The sequence below is a fragment of the Phyllobates terribilis genome, unplaced genomic scaffold, assembly GCF_046119375.1.
Source record: "Phyllobates terribilis strain yellow unplaced genomic scaffold, ASM4611937v1 Scaffold_3__8_contigs__length_932513732, whole genome shotgun sequence".
Classification (NCBI taxonomy): Eukaryota; Metazoa; Chordata; class Amphibia; order Anura; family Dendrobatidae; genus Phyllobates; species Phyllobates terribilis.
In genome coordinates, this window is record NW_027362763.1 from 358,127,232 (window position 1) to 358,145,992 (window position 18,761).

At 41.6% G+C, this 18,761-nt stretch overlaps 1 protein-coding gene across 6 annotated transcripts in view; it reads right to left on the reverse strand.

Moving 5' to 3' along the window:
• Positions 1-2,911: 2,911 nt before the first annotated feature.
• The window catches only part of CAPN10 (calpain 10), a 41,637-nt gene continuing 25,787 nt past the window's right edge, over positions 2,912-18,761 (reverse strand). For 2 of the 6 annotated variants that reach the window (XM_073675300.1, XM_073675302.1), the window contains exons 6-12: positions 15,918-16,084; positions 13,319-13,581; positions 10,445-10,656; positions 9,942-10,191; positions 8,423-8,610; positions 8,272-8,317; positions 2,912-3,243 (exon numbers count right to left, since the gene is read on the reverse strand). In XM_073675300.1, coding sequence (XP_073531401.1) covers positions 3,217-3,243; positions 8,272-8,317; positions 8,423-8,610; positions 9,942-10,191; positions 10,445-10,656; positions 13,319-13,581; positions 15,918-16,084 — 1,153 coding nt within the window. In that variant the 3' untranslated portion in view covers positions 2,912-3,216. Of the gene's footprint in view, positions 3,244-8,271; positions 8,341-8,422; positions 8,611-9,941; positions 10,192-10,444; positions 10,657-13,318; positions 13,582-15,907; positions 16,085-18,761 lie in introns of all 6 variants that reach the window. The other 4 variants (XM_073675301.1, XM_073675304.1, XM_073675305.1 and 1 more) reach the window with 3 other exon arrangements.

Here is an 18,761-nt window from a genome sequence, read left to right on the forward strand (position 1 = left end):
TGAATTATACATGTTTTTGTCATAATCTCCTGGTAGGTCCCCTCTATTTTTGATTGCACCCCACTGGCCCATTAATTAATCATGTGGTCTTCTATCATCAACTATTATATGGTTATAACATATTGTTTACACACATTCCCTATTTGGGTTTAGGGATTGCCCACATATAACTAGTTGCACTATGGTCTCTTTTGGTTACAGAGTTATACATTCATGTATTGAAAGCAGTAGGTTATCCCCAAATTGCAGCCCTGATTCAATATACAGCTACACTTCATTTTGTCATATTTTGGCAGTGCCTCTGCTCCGGCTGTGAATGCGTTCCACTCTGGAACGCATTATGTCCATTCTGATGCAGTATACCAATTCCAGCGCTGGTCTGAGGGCGGTCCCCCGATGCGCTCCATTCTGGAACACAGTGTATCACTTCTGATGTGCTCCCTTGAGCGCATCTCATCATTTCCGATGCGCTTTTTGGCTGGTGCGTTCCATCCTGGAGCGCATTACCTCATTTCCGGTGTGCTCTTCGGAGTGCACCGTGTCACTTTCGGTGCACTTTTTAGCGTGCGCTCCAGACTGAAGCGCACAATTATGGGCTTACCATCTCAACATGATCTTTCACACCTGAGTTATTTCCCTGCCCCACGAATGAGACTATCCCTCACATTTGGACATTGACCTGATCCTATGAGACAGGTCTGTATATTAAATTGGACAGCTGGATATCTTTGCCATTATTGGTTGAATGGGCATATATATACCCCCTACTTCCTGACTATCTCACACTCCTTGAGGAAGCCACCTGGCGAAACTTACATTGAAGCATTGGGACACCTATATTTGGTATTATAATTTTCATTTACTTATTTTACATTGTTTGTCATGGTTATATGCCCATAGACATAGGTTACTATACATATTAAGGCACTATATTCTACTGGGCCATTTGAGACATATGTGATATTTTTTATTAGCATGTAGTGCCTCTAATTTTGATCCACAATGTTATATTATTGTGTAATTGTTACCAATTAATTATATATGTTTCTCTGTGATTTTTCCTGTTTGTAGTTTCCCCTTTTATACATTTATCGGTCTGCCAATAGGCAGTTTTTTTAGATTTATGATATAATAAAAATATTTTTATTCAGAAGTTGGGTGTTTTTGCCAGGTTTTGTTGTAATGAAAATAGAATTAGACTTACCGGTAATTCGGTTTCTAATAACCCACCACGACAGCACCAAAGGAGGATGTCACCCCACCCTAATAGGGACAGGAAACACAAAGAGGTTAAATAGCTCCTCCCTCATCCTCCCTCCAGTGTTTTTATAAAGGACCACACAAGTATGGATACTTCAAATTATATTTATTCAAATTAAATGATTGGCTAACCAAGCCTGTGAGGGAATTACCATTGCTGTCGTGGTGGGTTATTAGAAACCGAATTACCGGTAAGTCTAATTCCATTTTCTCCAATAACCCCCCACGACAGCACCAAAGGAGGAGTACCAAAGACTCATGTTTAGGGAGGGACAATGGCCTGAAGCACTTTCCACCCAAAGGCCAAGTCTTTAATGGACATTAAATTAAGTTTGTAATGCTTGGTGAAGGTATGGACCGAGGACCATGTAGCTGCTCTACATATCTGCTCGAGGGAAGCGCTAGCCTTTTCTGCCCAGGAGACGGACATGGCTCTAGTAGAGTGTGCTTTCAGTTTCTCTGGTGGTGAGAGATTTTGGAACGGATATGATTCCACAATTGCTTTCTTGATCCAAGTAGCGATGGTAACCTTTGAGATCTTCTTCCCTCTGTTCTGACCAGATGGCTGAATAAAGAGGTTCTGATCCTTCCTCCAGGCCTCTGTCTTTTGGAGGTAGTGAAGAACAACCCGCCTTACGTCCAAAGTATGGAATTCTTCTTCCCTTTTATTTTTTGGATCTTGACAGAAGGAAGGCAGAATTATCTCCTGAGACCTATGAAAGTCTGAGACTACCTTTGGCAAGAAAGATGGGTCCAGTTGTAGAATAATCCTATCATCCAGGATTCTCAGATATGGGTCATTCATTGAGAAGGCCTGGATTTCACCCACTCTCCTGGCAGTGGTAATTGCTACTAGAAATGTTGTTTTCCAGGCTAATTTGTCCAGCTCTATTGAGGCCAAAGGTTCAAACGGTGGTAGTGTCAGACCTTTAAGGATGATATTAAGATCCCAGGAGGGAACGTGGTTAATTATTCTGGGACGCAGACGAGTAGCTGCTGTCATGAACCTTTTTACCCATTGGTGTTCGGCTAGGCTCTGGTCGAAATAGATACTCAGCGCCGCGATCTGAACCTTGAGGGTGCTGGGTCTAAGGCCCTTCTCCAGCCCCTCTTGTAGAAAATCCAAGATCTGGGTCATGTCAGGATGCCGAAGATCTGGTATATTTGGTTTATACCATGTTAGGAAAGGTCTTCCATATCTTGCTGTATATGGAGTTTGTGATTTGTTTCCTACTTTTTTGTAGGGTATGAATTACTCGGTCTGAGAGTCCTTTGGCCTTCAGGATTGTGAACTCAGAAGCCAGGCCGCTAGATGGAGGTTCTCTGGATCTGGATGGAGTATTGGACCCTGATGGAGAAGGTTTTTGATTGCTGGCAGAATGAGGGGTCCTTCTATGCTTAAACTGTTTAGTGCACTTCTATTTTTGAAGTTTTCTTACTTTGCAGCATACCTGCTTAAAAGTTTTGCACAGTACTATATATCACAATGCAGTGACTGGGCAGATAAGGCAGAATATGACAAAAAATAAGTTATTGACATCCTTATTCCTCAGTTTACAAGACTGTAAATTGTTTTTTTGGGATATAAACGATACCCTTCACTAAATTATATCAATTAGACAAAGCAAGTGAAACATAGTAGGAGGCCATGTAAAAAAACACAGTTTATTTTACTGTACGGTCATAGTACACAGTTCAGATTTACAGCACTAAAGTATAAAACCTAGGAACAGGCAAAAATCACATTTTAATAGCAGCTTATATTGTACATTATTAGTGGCAGTATCACCTAGGATTTTGGGTTAGTACCAAACCTTTCATATGATCAGTTTAATACCCTGTTTTGTCAGTTTACAAAAATGTTGACAGGAGCGTCTTTAAAACTGATTGAACATTTTTTTGGTTGTTTTTTCTTTCCAAAAAAAAAAAGACATCCTCAAATGGATTTTCCAACTTTTACTTCATCATCGATATAACAGAAACCTAGAGATCAAAGACAAAAAAAGAAAATAATGTAAATATATGCAAGAAACAAATTATTATTTTTATTGCTGGTAGAGAGCCAGACATGCAGATCAGAGATGAGGGATAGATGTTTTTTCTATGACATTTATATAGTGTATTTTTCGGATTATAAGAAGCATTTTTTAACAAGAAAACTTCTTGTTAAAAAGTGTGTGTATCTTATAGTTCAGAGGCCGCTTCCTGTGATGGAGGAGAACACTGACAAGGCATCCTTCCCGATCAGAGAGAGCTGCCCTCTCTCTTCCGGCCTGGCACTGATGTATGTAATCGGTGTAGAGCAGAAGATGAAGCTTACCAGGACCAGAACGGAGGCTGCACGAGCTGAACAGCTGAAGGACCTTCTCCACGAGTAATTCAAGGACCTTTCAGGTCTTGAAAGGTCCTTGAATTGCTTGTATAAAAGGTCCTTTAGCTGTTCAGCTCGTGCAGCCTCCGTTCAGGTCTCAATCAGGAACTGCATGATGTGGTAATTTACAGTCTGTGTGTATGAATGTGAGATACAGTACAGATCAAAAGTTTGGACACACCTTCTTATTTAAAGATTTTTCTGTATTTTCATGACTTTGAAAATTGTACATTCACACTGAAGGCATCAAAACTATGAATTAACACATGTGGAATTATATACTTAAAAAAGTGTGAAACAACTGAAAATATGTCTTATATTCTAGGTTCTTCAAAGTAGCCACCTTTTGCTTTGGTGACTGCTTTACACACTCTTGGCATTCTCTTGATGAGCTTCAAGAGGTAGTCACCGGAAATGGTCTTCCAACAATCTTGAAGGAGTTCCCAGAGATGCTTAGCACCTGTTGGCCCTTTTGCCTTCACTCTGCGGTTCAGCTCACCCCAAACCATCTCGATTGGGTTCAGGTCTGGTGACGGTGGAGGCCAGGTCATCTGGCGTATTACCCCATCACTCTCCCTCTTGGTCAAATAGCCCTTACACAGCCCGGAGGTGTGTTTGGGGTCATTGTCCTGTTGAAAAATAAATGATGATCCAACTAAACGCAAACCGGATGGAATAGCATGCCGCTGCAAGATGCTGTGGTAGCCATGCTGTTTCAGTATGCCTTCAGTTTTTACAACTAAGTTAATAGCTTAGTGGTTAGTGCACTGGCTTTGGGACACAGAATTTTGGGTTCAAGTCCCATCAGCGAATAGTTACTTATTACAGTTGTAAAAGTCACTCGTCAGAATCATTCTGTTTAGCCTCAAACTGACATCATTCTGATGTTTGATTTCTGATCATGTCCTAAAATGGACACTGTACGATAGCGGTTCTATCGCCAGGTTGAATAGCAGAGGTGATAGCGGGCATCCCTGACGCATCCCTTTCTTCAAAGGGAAGATGGCCGATAGAAACCCCGGTGTATATATTCTTGCCTGGAGGTTCGAGTAGAGACCCTGAATGAAGGTGCGCATTGCACTTCTCAAACCTATTCCATCCAGTACCTGTTCCAGCCATGGCCACTGTATGTTGTCAAATGCTTTTTCAGCATCTAGTGTGACCATGGCTGGAAGACCCCCTATCTGTCCCCCTCTCACCACATCCATAATCAACATGGCCTTCCTAATATTAGTTACGGCAGACCGTCCCTTCACGAAAGCAGACTTGGTGAGGCGTAATTATTCTAGGCAAAACCACTGCTAGCCAATCAGCCATGATCTTTGACAGCACTTTTAGGTCTTGGTTAATAAGAGATATCGGTCAGTAATTGGAGGGATCACCTAAGTCTTTGCCATTTTTTGGCAGTAATTTGATGTAGGCCAAATTGGCATACTGAGGTAACGCCTCTCCTCCCACTATTGCATTAAACCAAGCCGTCAGCACCGGCGATACTTATTCTCCCTAGGGCCTTATAAAATTCTCCTACAAACCAGTCAGGTCCCGGGGCCTTGCCATTTCTCAATCCCCCAATCACCGTCTTAACCTCTTCCACCGAGATCTCTGCATTCAAAAGCTCTAGTTCCTGTTCAGTAAAACTTTGCACGCGAGTCTTCTTTAACCATTCCCCTCCCCCTCCCCCTTTCTCTTGGTTTGTATCATATAGATTTCTATAGTAATCGCCCAGAATCTTGCTTATCTCCCCAGGATCCGAAGTGGTGCCTACTGTTCTCTTATTCAGGCTAGGGATTAATGTCAGGGGTCTATGTCCCCTTGCCAGATTAGCTAGCATTTTCCCTGCCTTGCCACCGAACCTATTTAGATCTACCTCTTGTTGTGCTTGTGTCATTTGTTCTTTTCTCTCCGCCCAAAGCTCAAATTCTTTTTTTGCTGTTATCCATCTCTCTTTTGTCAGGGTGGAGTGGTCCGCCAAAAATGCTGTGTATGCTTCCCTCAAAAGTTTGCTGGTCTTAGTATATTGCTCAGTTGTTGTTCTTTTGAACGTGGACGCATATCCCACTAGGCGCCCTCTCAAAACTGCTTTAGCTGTTTCCCAGTATAGTTGGACATTTAATTCATGTTCTCTGCTAGTTTCTGCAAACTCCACCCACCATTCCTTCAGTATCCTGTGAAAATTCTCTCTAAGTAAAAATGTCAGAAACCGCCACAAGATGTCTGTCCCTCTTTGACATCTATCCTGTATCTTAACGCTGATTGGACTGTGGTCAGAAATAAAAATGTTTTTAAAAATATTAAAAAAAATATAAAAAGTTTAAATCACCCCCCTTTTGCCCCATTCAAAATAAAATAATTAAAAAAAAAACCACATACACATATTTGGTAGCGAAGCGTTCAGAACTGCCCGATCTATCAATATAAAAAAAAGAATTAATCCGATCGGTAAACAGCGTAACAAGAAAAAAATTCTAAACGCCAGAATTACATTTTTTGGTCGCCGCAAAATTGCAATAAAATGAAATAACGGGCGATCAAAACATTGCATCTACCCCAAAATGGTATCAATGAAAACTTCAGCTCGGTGCGCAAAAAAATAAGCCCTAACCCGGCCCCAGATCCCGAAAAATGGAGACGCTACAGGTCTTGGAAAATGGCACCTACGAACTCGTAATGACCTGGAGAATAATAATGGCAGTGGTCAGTTTTTGCATTCAGTGAACATGGTAAAAAAAGAAAGAAAAAAAAAAAATCTGTGGTATTGCACTTTTTTTTTTGCAATTTCACCGCACATGGAATTTTTTCCCCGTTTTCCCATACACGATATGGTAAAACTAGTAATGGGGTTGAAAACCACAACTCGTCCCGCAAAAAATAAGCCCTCACACGGCCATATTGACCAAAAAATAAAAACGCTATGGCTCTGGTAACAAGGGGAGCAAAAAACGAAAATGCAAAAACGCAAAATCCCAGGGTTGCGAAAGGGTTAAAGAACCTAGAATATAAGACATACTTTCAGTTGTTTCACACTTTTTTGTTAAATATATAATTCCACATGCGTTAATTCATAGTTTTGATGCCTTCAGTGTGAATGTACAATTTTCATAGTCATGAAAATACAGAAAAATCTTTAAATGAGAAGGTGTGTCCAAACTTTTGGTCTGTACTGTATATTTTATTTATATATATATATATCTCACATTCATACACACAGACTATACATTAGTCTAATAAATATATATTTATCTAAAAGTTAAAAAAATAAAATCGCAAGGTAAACATATTTGTATACCATGTGAAATGTGACTGACACATGCATGGTATGCGAATACGACTATCTGGAGAAAGTCACTACTAGCATCTAGCATTCTAGTAGAACTACGTTCCTCCACTACCTGGAAGGGACCTCACTGCTAAGATAAAGAGAGATCATATTCAGGGCTATGGCGTGAAGCTGCTGCCTTGAACAGTTATATTTAATTAGGAGTGTGTTTGCTGCCTCTGAGTACTACTTCAGTGTCCGTCACTGTCACACTGGTTTCTGCTCTGATCAGCATGTTCTCACAGGTAGGGAAAACTGATGAAGCTCTTACTCCTGGTTACTCCACTCCTGAAGTGAGGTCTTCTGCAGCCATACATACTCTATCGGTCCCTCTATGGTCTCTGTGCACTAAAGTAAGATGTCGCAATAATTTGCACGATCTCACTGCTTAGTGCAGAAAGACCACAGAGGGACTGATATTGTATGCGCAGCTGCCAGGTACATCACTTCAAGAGACGAGTCACTAGAAGTAAGCACTCTCAGTTTTCCCTGCCTTTGTGCACCACTTCAAGTGTCAATGACTGTTATACCTGTGCTGTGATTGGTATGAGAACATCTTGAACATGCCTATCAGAGCAGAGACCAGTGTGACATTGATGGACAGTGAAGTAATGCATAGAGGCAGGCAACATACGTCTAATGAGAACACTGTCCCAGCAGCATTGCGCCTCCAGTTTTTTTCTGCCGACCCATGTGCATTAGAAGCATGCGTGATGCAGAGAGATCAAGAAGCTACGCCATTCACAAGATGGAGGTGCACTTACATTCAAAATTAGGTATCTAAATCAAAGCTTTTTAGATAGATACTAACTGCTTTGAAAGTCAGTATCTATATAAAACAAGTAAACACATACTTACATTTTATTTTTGCCGTTAGACACTCTTTAAACTTAAAGGGTTATTCCTATCTCCAATATCCTATCCCAATACGACGTAGTAGTTGTAATAGTAACAATATCAGCAAATACCTCCAATTAGAAATGTATTTTTTTTTTCTGATTCGCTATGTCTCTTTCCTCATGTGCAGGGCACTGGATGACCTTAGGTATCCATGGTTACGGCCACTGATATAGTGACAGTTAGTTAGCTGGTTGCTAGTGGTCGTAACCATGGATACCTAAGGTCCTGCAATGCCTGCACATGAGGAAAGAGACCTAGCGAATGAGAAAAACTATACTACATTTTTAATTGTACGTATTTGCTAATATTATTATTATTACATCTACTACATATTGGGATAGGATCTTGGAGATGGGAATATCCCTTTAATGACGTTTATGCTTGTGAAAAACAGAGCTAAAACGGTTTTCCCTTTTTTTCTAACCTCTTTTAGGATCTGCCCCAGCGTCTCCTCACTCTGGATAGGTTTCCTGCACAAACACAAAGGTTAATACTGAAAAACAAAGTTAAAATGTAAACGTGTTGTATATTGCAAGCAATTTACAAGCAAGAGGTGTCCTGCACATTATACTAACCTCTCGGTCTTTGTAGAGATAAAGATTGAGAATTTGCCCTCCTGGTCGGGAAGGTAAGTGGAAGGCACAATAAGATATTGTCCAGGGACCAGATCACAGGTTTGTGACACTTCTAAAGAGTGACTATGTGGAATACAGCTGGCACATGGTTCTTGTAAAAATGGAGAGAGGTCACCATCAGCTGGTGCCTAAAGACACATGAAAAAGTTCATATGCATTTAAAATACTTAGATTAGTATAGAAGCATGACTGGAACACAATCTATATACTGTAGTGAGAGATCCCCAACTTTCAGTCTCTAAAGAACTATATTTTAATTAAAAAAAAAAACAATAGTAAGTGTGAGCAGTAAACATGCATTATGGCATCAGCGCCATCTCAGGTGGCATAAATAGCATATCAGCTTACACTTTTACTTTAAGGCTATGTGCCCACGTAGCGTCTTTGCGGCCGCGAAAACGCTTGTAAAACAGTCTGCCATGCAAAGCAATGTGAATTCGGATGTGCTGTGCACATGATGCGCTAATTTGCGCGCCGAATTCGCATTGGTTTGCAAAACGCAGCATGACCATTTCTACTGCGATTACGCTGCAGCGTAATCGAGGTGGGTGTAGTACCCGGGATGAAGAGGAGACTACAACTCCTCTCATCCTGGCTACCACGCGGTGAAAAAAAGAAATAAAAAAGTTAAAAATAAACAAAACCTGTATACTCACCTCTCCGGCGGCCCCTGGTCTCCTCCTGGCCGCGTCTTCTCTCTTCAGCGTCCCACAGTGTACTGTCAGGACCTGCGGTGACGTCATTTAGTCACCTGATGGTCACGCAACCGCTGACGTCGGTGGTCAGGTGATGGTCGCGTGACCATCAGCTGACTGACGTCACCGCAGGTCCTGACAGTACACTGCGGGACGCTTAAGAGAGAAGACGCGGCCGGGAGCAGACCGGAGAGGTGAATATACAAGTTTTTTTTATTTTTAACGTTTTAATTCTTTTTTTTTTTTTTTTTTTTTTTTTTTTTTTACTATCGATGCTCCATTTAAAGCATCTACGCTGTTCACACATTATGAATCCATGCCGGTTACATGGATTTATATTGTGTGATCAACTTGTCAAGCACTTTCCAAGTGATGCTAAAATCGCTTGGAAAAGTGCTTGAAAAAACGCATGTAAAAACGCTTCTCTCTGGCAGAAAAAACGCATGTAAATCTGCATGCGTTTTTTCTGCCAGAGAGAGGCAAAAACGCTCTGCATCAAATCTGCTACGTGGGCACATAGCCTAAGGCCACGGCCCACTATCAGTATTTAGTCAGTATTTGTTCTCAGAAGTGGGAGGCAAAACCAGGTGAGGAACAACCAGAGAAAAGGTATAATTGAAACAAGTCACCAATTCTACTTTTATCACCCACTCCTGGGAAAAAATACTGACCAAATACTGACCAAATATTGATAGTGGGGCCGTGGCCATTCACAGCTGTATGCGTAATATAACACTAATAAAATAAAAATATATGACGCTAACCAAGTACACATGGAAACCAATGGCGTAGCACCGCTTCTCTTGATTGTGCTGGCGAAGTGTCACTTTTACCAGTTTGGAATTAATGGGCACACAAAAAGAAATAGCTGGGTTTAGATGGTAAGAAGGAAAGTTCCTGCTGCCTCCCGCACTATTACTCTTCTTCCATTCTCCTTTAAGCTCCAGTGTTTCCCACACTCCAGGAATCGCATCTTTACTGGCCCTCTCCATAGGCTGATTGGAGGTTATTTCACTGTAAAAAATTACAAATTGTTAAACTAAAATTTCACAAAAAGTCTTAGTTGCTAAATCAAGAAGTGTACTACAGATACTTGGAGACAGTTTCCCATTTTATTTACAAGCCCTACATTTTTTAAGTTCAATCTGTTTTTAATAAGAATTTTACAACTATAAAAGACAATATCGAATAAAAATAGAATAAAGTTTATCATCTGGATGCTATTTCCATCAAACCTCAATGTCATGAGTAATATAAGGCAGCTCACTGTAACCTGAGTGTGATGGGTCCATTGGAGGAAAGTACACGCAGTAAGAATTCCCCTTCTGTGTCCCTGAGAAATGTGCTGGGGATAAGCAGATGATATCCTGGAGATAACTCGCACCGCAGATGCAGCTGTCTATCATAAGTGTGTGAGGAGGTGCCAGCCAAAGGGGGTGTCACAATGGTCTTCTGAAGGTTAAAGCGACGTTTTTCCACCTATAGACAAAGAAAAAAATAGAAAAATCAGAGCTTATTTAATATAAAAGGAAAAAAAACAACACACAAAATTTGAGCTTTGTTTTTTAATTGGTATACATGCAGCACATAAATGCATGCTTCACAATGGCCATGAATCAGAAAAACCTACAAGAAGCAAAATGAACAAAAACCCTGCTGTAAATAAATAAAAAGAAAGTGCATTTAAATAAAATAAGGTTCTTTGTAACACTGTTTTTGATCAAAAATAGTATAAAAGCTATCCCACCATCGACAAGGTGAACTCGTTCAGGATAGTCCTACACTGTCTAATATTAAAAACCTTACCAAAGTTGACCTCTGTGTGAATAAGGGCAGACAAAGGACCGGGTCCCGAACTGTGGACATCAGCCAAGGGAAGCTTTTTAAATGTATTATGCAGCTCTGGGAAGGGAGGCCACAGTTCGGGACCCAGTCACCAGTCACGCTCCACCAGAAGACAGAGAGCTCCTCTGTTGACTTGAAGCAGCAGAATCGCCAGCAGGAGTGGTCTGTGATCGCTCTGACCTGGCACCGGGCAGAACAGGCAGGTAGTTCACAACTACCGGCCTGTAAGTTCTTAGCCTCATGAAAAAAAACAATAAAATAAAAATGTTAACCCCATTAATAAATATGATGTGGTCCTGTACTACGTCATCCAGATTTTGAACAATCAGTGATATGAAAGGTGCCATATTTGAATGCTCCATAGAACTGACCCCTTATCTTAGTATTTTGGGATGTGTTGATACTCCAACTTCTGATCCAAAAATAGGCAATTGTCAGAATGTTGTATATGGCCAGGAAACTTAGATGAATTAAAAAAAAAAAAAACACATACCTTCTCTATGGCTGATGGGGTGGTGTCATATTGCTATATGTACATATCTGATGTGAATTGCCAGTTGAATGGAAAAAGTCAATGCACTATAGTTATTATGAGGGGAATTTTTGGAAAAGTATGGGGGACGGGAAAAAGTGCTTTGGGTTTTATATTTGTTGTAGAAACTTAAATAATAAAAAAAAAAAAGTTACCGTATATAAGCAGACTTTTTCAGCACATTTTCTATGCTGAAAAAGCCCCCCCTCGGCTTATACACAAGTGAGGGTCCCACTGATCTTCCAGTTGTGGATGGTGGGGGGGTGGCGGCGGAAGAGCGGGGCACAAGCCAGTAGCGGTAGCCTGCTGCTGCTCAGCGATCCTGTGTGCCCGTTACTAAAGAGAATGAATATTCATTCCTCTCCACGCCCATGGGAGTGGAGGAGTGAATATTCATTCTCCTTAATAGCGCACACTGTCAATCACAGCCGCCGACTCCTGCAGTGGATCAGCGATCCTCTGTGCCCGCTATTAGAGTATGAATATGCACTCCTCCCCACTCACATGGGCGTGGAGAGGAGTGAATATTCATTCGCTTTAGTAGCGGGCACACAGGATCGGTGAGCAGCAGCAGGATGCCGGCAGCTGCGACTGACAATGTGCGCTATTAAGAATACAGCGTTGGAGCAGAGGGAAGGAAGGGGAGTATAATTATTTTTTTTTCATGTGTGCAGTGATGAGGTGCCATGCATGCTGGGATTGGTGATGAGGGGTGCCATGCACACTAGGAATGGTGATGAGTGGGCAATGCTTGCCAGGATGGGGAAATTTACCAGTAGCTACTGCATTTCCCACCCTAAGCTTATACTCGAGTCAATACGTTTTCCAAGTTTTTTGTGGTAAAATTAGGTGCCTCGGCTTATAAGGTTCCCCCCACCCCACAAAAAAAAAAAAAAAACACAATACACAATAGCACTATCTTGAACAGATATGAGTAATACACTGAATGATCAGGAAAATTATCCAAAGAGAATGTTTTCTATATGAATGGCTTGGTGAATTTATCTAAAAATTACTTTATTGCTACAGTCCTCAACACTGAAACTGCAACACCCAGAAGGAAAAATAGTGGAATTACGCAAAGCACAGTATCGATGATAGACATGTTTAAAGCAGTATTTTCCCTTTCAGATAATGTTCTGCTCCATCTGCAATTTGTTAAAAAAAAAAACAACACATGTTGTACTCGCCATCCCTAGGTTAACTGGCGAGTCATGCTTCCGCTGTCTGGCATTGGCTAAGGCGCGGATGTCATGTCAACAACCAGAGAAGCCAGCAGCTCTGAAGGGGGTGTTTGGTGCACACACACATATACATATATATATATATATATACATATATATATATATATATATATATATATATATATATATATATATATATATATATATATATATATATATATATATATATATATATAATGTTACAGGTTATGAGTACTACATTGTGTGATGGGACATTGTTCCAGTTAACTAGTCTGATTGGCATATGTGGAATCGGGAAGGGATTTTTCCCCTAATATTAGGTAATTAGCATCTGCCTCTCTGGATCAACACGTTAGGCTACAGGTTGAATTGGATGGACTTCTGTAGAATATTTTTATTTATAGTTTTTAAAGGTTGAAAGTAGACATAACATTATTTTGTGCTGAAATAATTATTAGTGCTATTAATAACAATAATTAGATTATATGAAGCATAACTGTTCTATGATCCTGAAAACTTTGTTACCAGTGTTCACAAAGCGTGTGATACTCAAATTTACCTTCCAAATGTGCAATCCCACAGCAATTGGGGTGGTTCTTTTTGAAGCCTCACATTGTAAGTGTCTGATGCAGTGCATATTGCTGGAGGCTCCTTGTTCGGAACTTGGCCTTTGCATAAGGATCAAATACATCTCGCTTTTCTCCTTTAAACGTAACCAGAACTTTGGGTTATCAGGAAAGCTGGTGTTGTTGCGTGATCCACCTGCATTCTGGCCCTTAATCCAAGACCCATAAATCTGTTGTGTGTAAGAAAGCAAGGAGCCTATGCAGAGAATAAAAAATGAAATATTTGCTTGATATATCTATCAATTATTACAAGACCTCTTCTAGTGAAAAGACATTAAGAACATTTTATATTACATCTGGAATGTTGAATAAACAGCATACAGTTTAACCATCAGAAAAAAGTCAGAGTTCAGTCTACTACATTTACTTTTTGAATAGCATACAGTAAACAATTGAAAAAAAAAATAAGCATGCATCTGGGTACATGTGTCTGTTAATTACAAGCTAGAAAAAAAATAATATGCAGGGTGATATTCAAGCTACTTGAAGCAAAGATTAGCTGGGCCACCCGACAGATCTTATCATTATGGGCATGGAAAGCAGGGATTTAGAGGGCCGAGCGTGGGCATAATGTTGAATAAACTGTAAACCACATTCCAGAACCCCGGATAAGCTTAGCTGGGAAGTTCCCCAGGATCGGTCATCAAAATAACATTGGTGTGGATCCGACACCCAGCAGCGGGTATCACCTATGGTAGTAGCTCCTACTGAACAGAATAGGATGTAATCAACAGTACCCAGCAGCAGCCGCCACTAAATGTGTGGAGCTGTGATGTTACACTCTGCACTATGTTAGAGAAGATAACAGATGACTGGTGAGGGTGCATATGTCAGACCCCCATTGATCTTACACTGACGACTTATCCTGAGGGCAGGAAATCAATATAAAAATAGTGGATGAACCCTTTTAATAAGTTTGTTCAAAAGGCAGTACCTGGTTGATTGCATCTACTGCTTACAACTGAGATTTGTCAGTGCAATGCATTACATTTTTCTGGCTAACAAATAAGTTTGTCAGTCTTAAATAATATGACCATTCCTCCTCCTGCATATACATTATTTTTTTATTTAAAGAGCTAAAATTCTGTATCAACTTTCTTAATGTATTTCTATGACAGTCACAGCTATATCTTTTTATTCACAGCTCTATATTCCCTGTGGAGACCAAATCTACTATATAATCAGCTTATCCCGTCTGTCAGTCCGTCCAGGAAAACCTGCGTCGCTGATTGGCCGTGGCCGAACCAATCAGCGACGCGGGATTTCAGAACAAGATGACGGCCATTAGCAGCTCATTTGCCGCACGGAGGTCAGCGGCGATGCAGCCGGGAGATGACCGCTGCTAGCGCCAGTCATCTCCCGGCTGCTCGCAGAGGAAATACCCGCACAGGCAGCGCCGCTCCCCGGTCCTCACTAACACGGTTCGCTGTTAAATCCGGCGCCAATTGGCCGGAGAGTGTGTTTAAATTTGGCGCCAGAATCGCTGATTGGTGGCAAATTTAAACACAGCTCTGCTGATTTTGGTGCCAAATTTAAACACGCTCTCCGGCCAATTGGCGCCGGATTTAAAATAAGTACGCCACCGTCGGGAGATAGCAGGGCTGACTCCACCCATGTGGTCATGTGACTCACCAACTGCCCATGACGTACTGAACATGTTTTGTCAGTCACAGTGTGTGATGTACTTCTGTCACGTTCAGTGAACATGTTCTGTCAGTCACAGCGTGACGTACTTCTGTCAAGTTTTTTGTTGTAAAATTAGGGGTCTCGGCTTATACTCCGGTCAAAGCGCACAGGCAGCATGTGACCCCCGGCTGCAGCTGGCTCTTGCTTCCGCTTATGTCACAACTATTTGCGGCTGCAGCCAAGGGGTCTCCTGTTTCGCGTTCCACGGTGAGTGATGGGCTGTGGGCGGGGTTATCCCCCATCCAGTCACACCCGGCATTCACCGCAAGCGCATTCATTGACAGAGCGCGCGGTGGATGCTGGGTGTGACACGATGGGGGATAACCCCACCCACAGCCCGTCATTCACCATGGTACGCAGAACAGTAGACCCCTGGCTGCAACCGCAAATAGTCGTGATGTAAGCGGAAGCAAGAGCCGGCTGCAGCCGGGGGAATTACGTGCTGGCTGTGTGTGGTCAGCGATGTTGTCACAAGCAGTATTGACAACATGACATAATTACAAAATTCATTAGGGGCCCCGGGGGGATACATTGGGGGGGGGGTTAATTTAAAGTAGTGCACAACCCATTTAAATACTGCTTCGCTGATTAGTCGCGCCCGGTCGGCCGCATACATATTCTAGAATACCCGATGCGTTAGAATCGGACCACCATCTAGTAAATAACATAATTACAACTTATTCAGTCACCAATAGAGGGAGCTTTGGTGATTTAGAAGAACACAGCTCTGAGAACTGTAAAATCAGAATGTGTGATATTACCTGTAATATTCACGTCAGTGCCAAAGCCTGATCTACACATGCCCGTACGCTAAAGGTAAAATATGCACAATTTACCTGCACTCACCAGTCCAGATACTTTGAATATGATCTTTCTCAATGACAGGAAATGACACTGTAACCTCATTAAATTCTCTGAGAAATTCTTCTTTTTCGACCCAAAATTCTCCATCCTGAATTTGAGATAAAAATCGTGAACGTTCTGTCTGGTCCATTAAAGCCCATTTATCACCCCTGAAAAAAAAATAAAATAAAATGTAGAGTAATTCTGCAGTAGCAACGAAGTTAAAATATGTGCAATAGAAATTAAGGAGCTGTGGATTTAAAACTGCAGCCTGATAATACATGCTGCACATTACCAACGATTTCACCCTCTCCAATGCATGGGGTAAAATCTAGGGCAAATTCGTATTAAGGCCAGTTTCACACGTCCGGATACTCCCGCTACTGGAGAAAAACGTACCGGAGATATCCGTAGGGCACATGTATGGAATATCAGGAGCACACGTGCTGGCGCCTGGGAATCAGCATACAGTTAGAGCTGTTCCAAAGCGCCGGGTGCTGAACGCTGCCCTCATCATAGCCCCCTGCCGGCGCCGCGATCAGCACCAGCAGGGAATAATGATGAGAGTAGTAGTAGTCTGCTCCCACCTGTAAAAATAAGAATAAAATAAATAAATCCTTATACTTACCTGTCCTAAGTGTCCCCCGCTTTAATCCACGTGACCACTCAGGCGAGCTGGGGAGAATGACTCCTGCAGCGAGCGGCCCCGGACCTCCGCTGAGCTCAGTGAGTGACAGGACACCGTTCACTGAGCGCAGCTCCGGGGCTCACTCGCTGCAGGAGTCATTCTCCCTGGCTCCTCTGCTGAGCGGTCAAATGGATTACAGCGGGGGACACTTAGGACAGGTGAGTATATGCATTTTTTATGTTATTCTTATTTTTACAGGTGGAGACAGTGGGAGCAGACTATAACTCTCATCATTAACAGTTTCTGGTGCTGATCGAAGCCGGCAAGAGACTGAGGAGGGCAGCGTTCAGCACACGGCGCTTGGGAACAGTGCGGATTCCCAAGTGCCAGTACTCAATAGTCACTCACATCCAGTAGCCGCTTTATTATTCCAGACTTGTCCCAGCATGCACAGAATTGGCCCATGGCCATTTCATGTCTGAACATACTATGATGACACCCCACCATGGGACAATTCTTTGCATAATGTAACGTGTTCATAGCGTATAGAAGTTGCTGTGAGACATGTGAGTGCCGCTGTAAGCATTTCTTTCCATAACTGGATACTAACTACACGCTAATGGCAGAGAACCTCACACTCATGAGCAGGAAATACCATTTGACTTGAAGGAGTGGTTCAAATTAATAAAATGATTCTTTGATATCTGCGTTCCAATGTCTTATTAAAAAACATGTGAATTTCTCTTGGATAAGTAAAGGAGCTGTTAAGATCTATGGGCCAGATACAGATCTGCATGAGACTTTGGCTCCAGAGCTTAACATAGATCAGTGGTCCTCAACTTTTTAATTTTTTACCTTGAGAGCCACATTCCACTTAGAGATGGTCGCGAGTGAGCCACAATCTGTGTAAAGCATTCATAGGAGCCATATTGCAAGAAATAAGAGATAACCCTTTAATAACTAGTTATCACTGGTTGTTTAGAGGATTATTCTGGTTATTCCTTCAGGTTAATGTGGGTCAGAGGGCAAGTGTATCTGCTACTCTTTCTTATACTACGTTCAGGTGTTCGTTGTAAAACTTGGGTCAGTCATGTCTGCAAAATTAGAAAATGACTGGTTCTGTGTGCAGCTCCCTGTACATGTCCACAAAGTGCAGGAATGGTCTGCTATTTCCATGCGCTAATCTGGCCTGAAAATCAGCCCAGGCTACAGCATGTTGCCATTTCTTTTTTCACAGCGCACAGGCTAACCTTTGATTGTGCATAGTCGAAAATAAGTTACCGTACGACTTAAATTAGACATCTGAATATCACGATCCCAACATGGACTGTGATTTATGGACTGACTGCTGGACTCCTGACAAAAACTCAACGACCTCATAGGAATATACAAGACTGTTAAGTTTGGGTCAGGTGACCCAATGTAAGTCCTTAAATCGCGGTTTCAGACTGATATACGGATTTCTGAATGAGGCCATAGGCCGAATTTAGCCGTCCGTGTTTTACAGTCCGAGCATGGACCACGAGTCACCATGGGTTTCTCAAATTCAACAGCCTCAGGTATATACAAACTTACATACACAGCAGTATGTGCCCCCCTTTCTTAATCTTTCTTTTATGCCAAGTCAATACCCTAACCTTCTTTAGGTGTCCACACAGAAATATTGTTACTAGTGAAGCCCATTAATGTTTCCACAAAGAATGGTACCCCTTTCATGGTCCACACAGTGCCTTCCATATGTTACAGATCTAGTGGCAAAATAATTTGGAGACAACTTTACTGAAACTGGACATCCCGATTAATATAATAATTTTATTTCTAAAGTGCCAACATATTCCGCAGCACTTTACATTTTAGAGGGGAATTGTACAAACAATAAAGACATTACAGAATAAAACATAGCTCAGATACCAAGAGGAGTAAGGGCCCTGCTCACAAGCTTACAATCTATAGGAAATTTGGGAGACACGAAAGGTAAATGGTAAAAAGTGCTTGTATTATATGGTCAACTATCAATATAATAAATCGGGTAATCACATAATGCTGAATGAACCAGTCACCAACCAGTATGTGAACAAGTACAGACACAGAAGTCTATTAAGTGCATGGGGGTGTGTGAACAAAATGATAAGAGGGTCCTGATTTGGAAGGAAATTTTGTATGGGAAAAACAGGGATAGTCTATAAACAAATGCGTTTTTAGGGCATGCTTAAAACTGT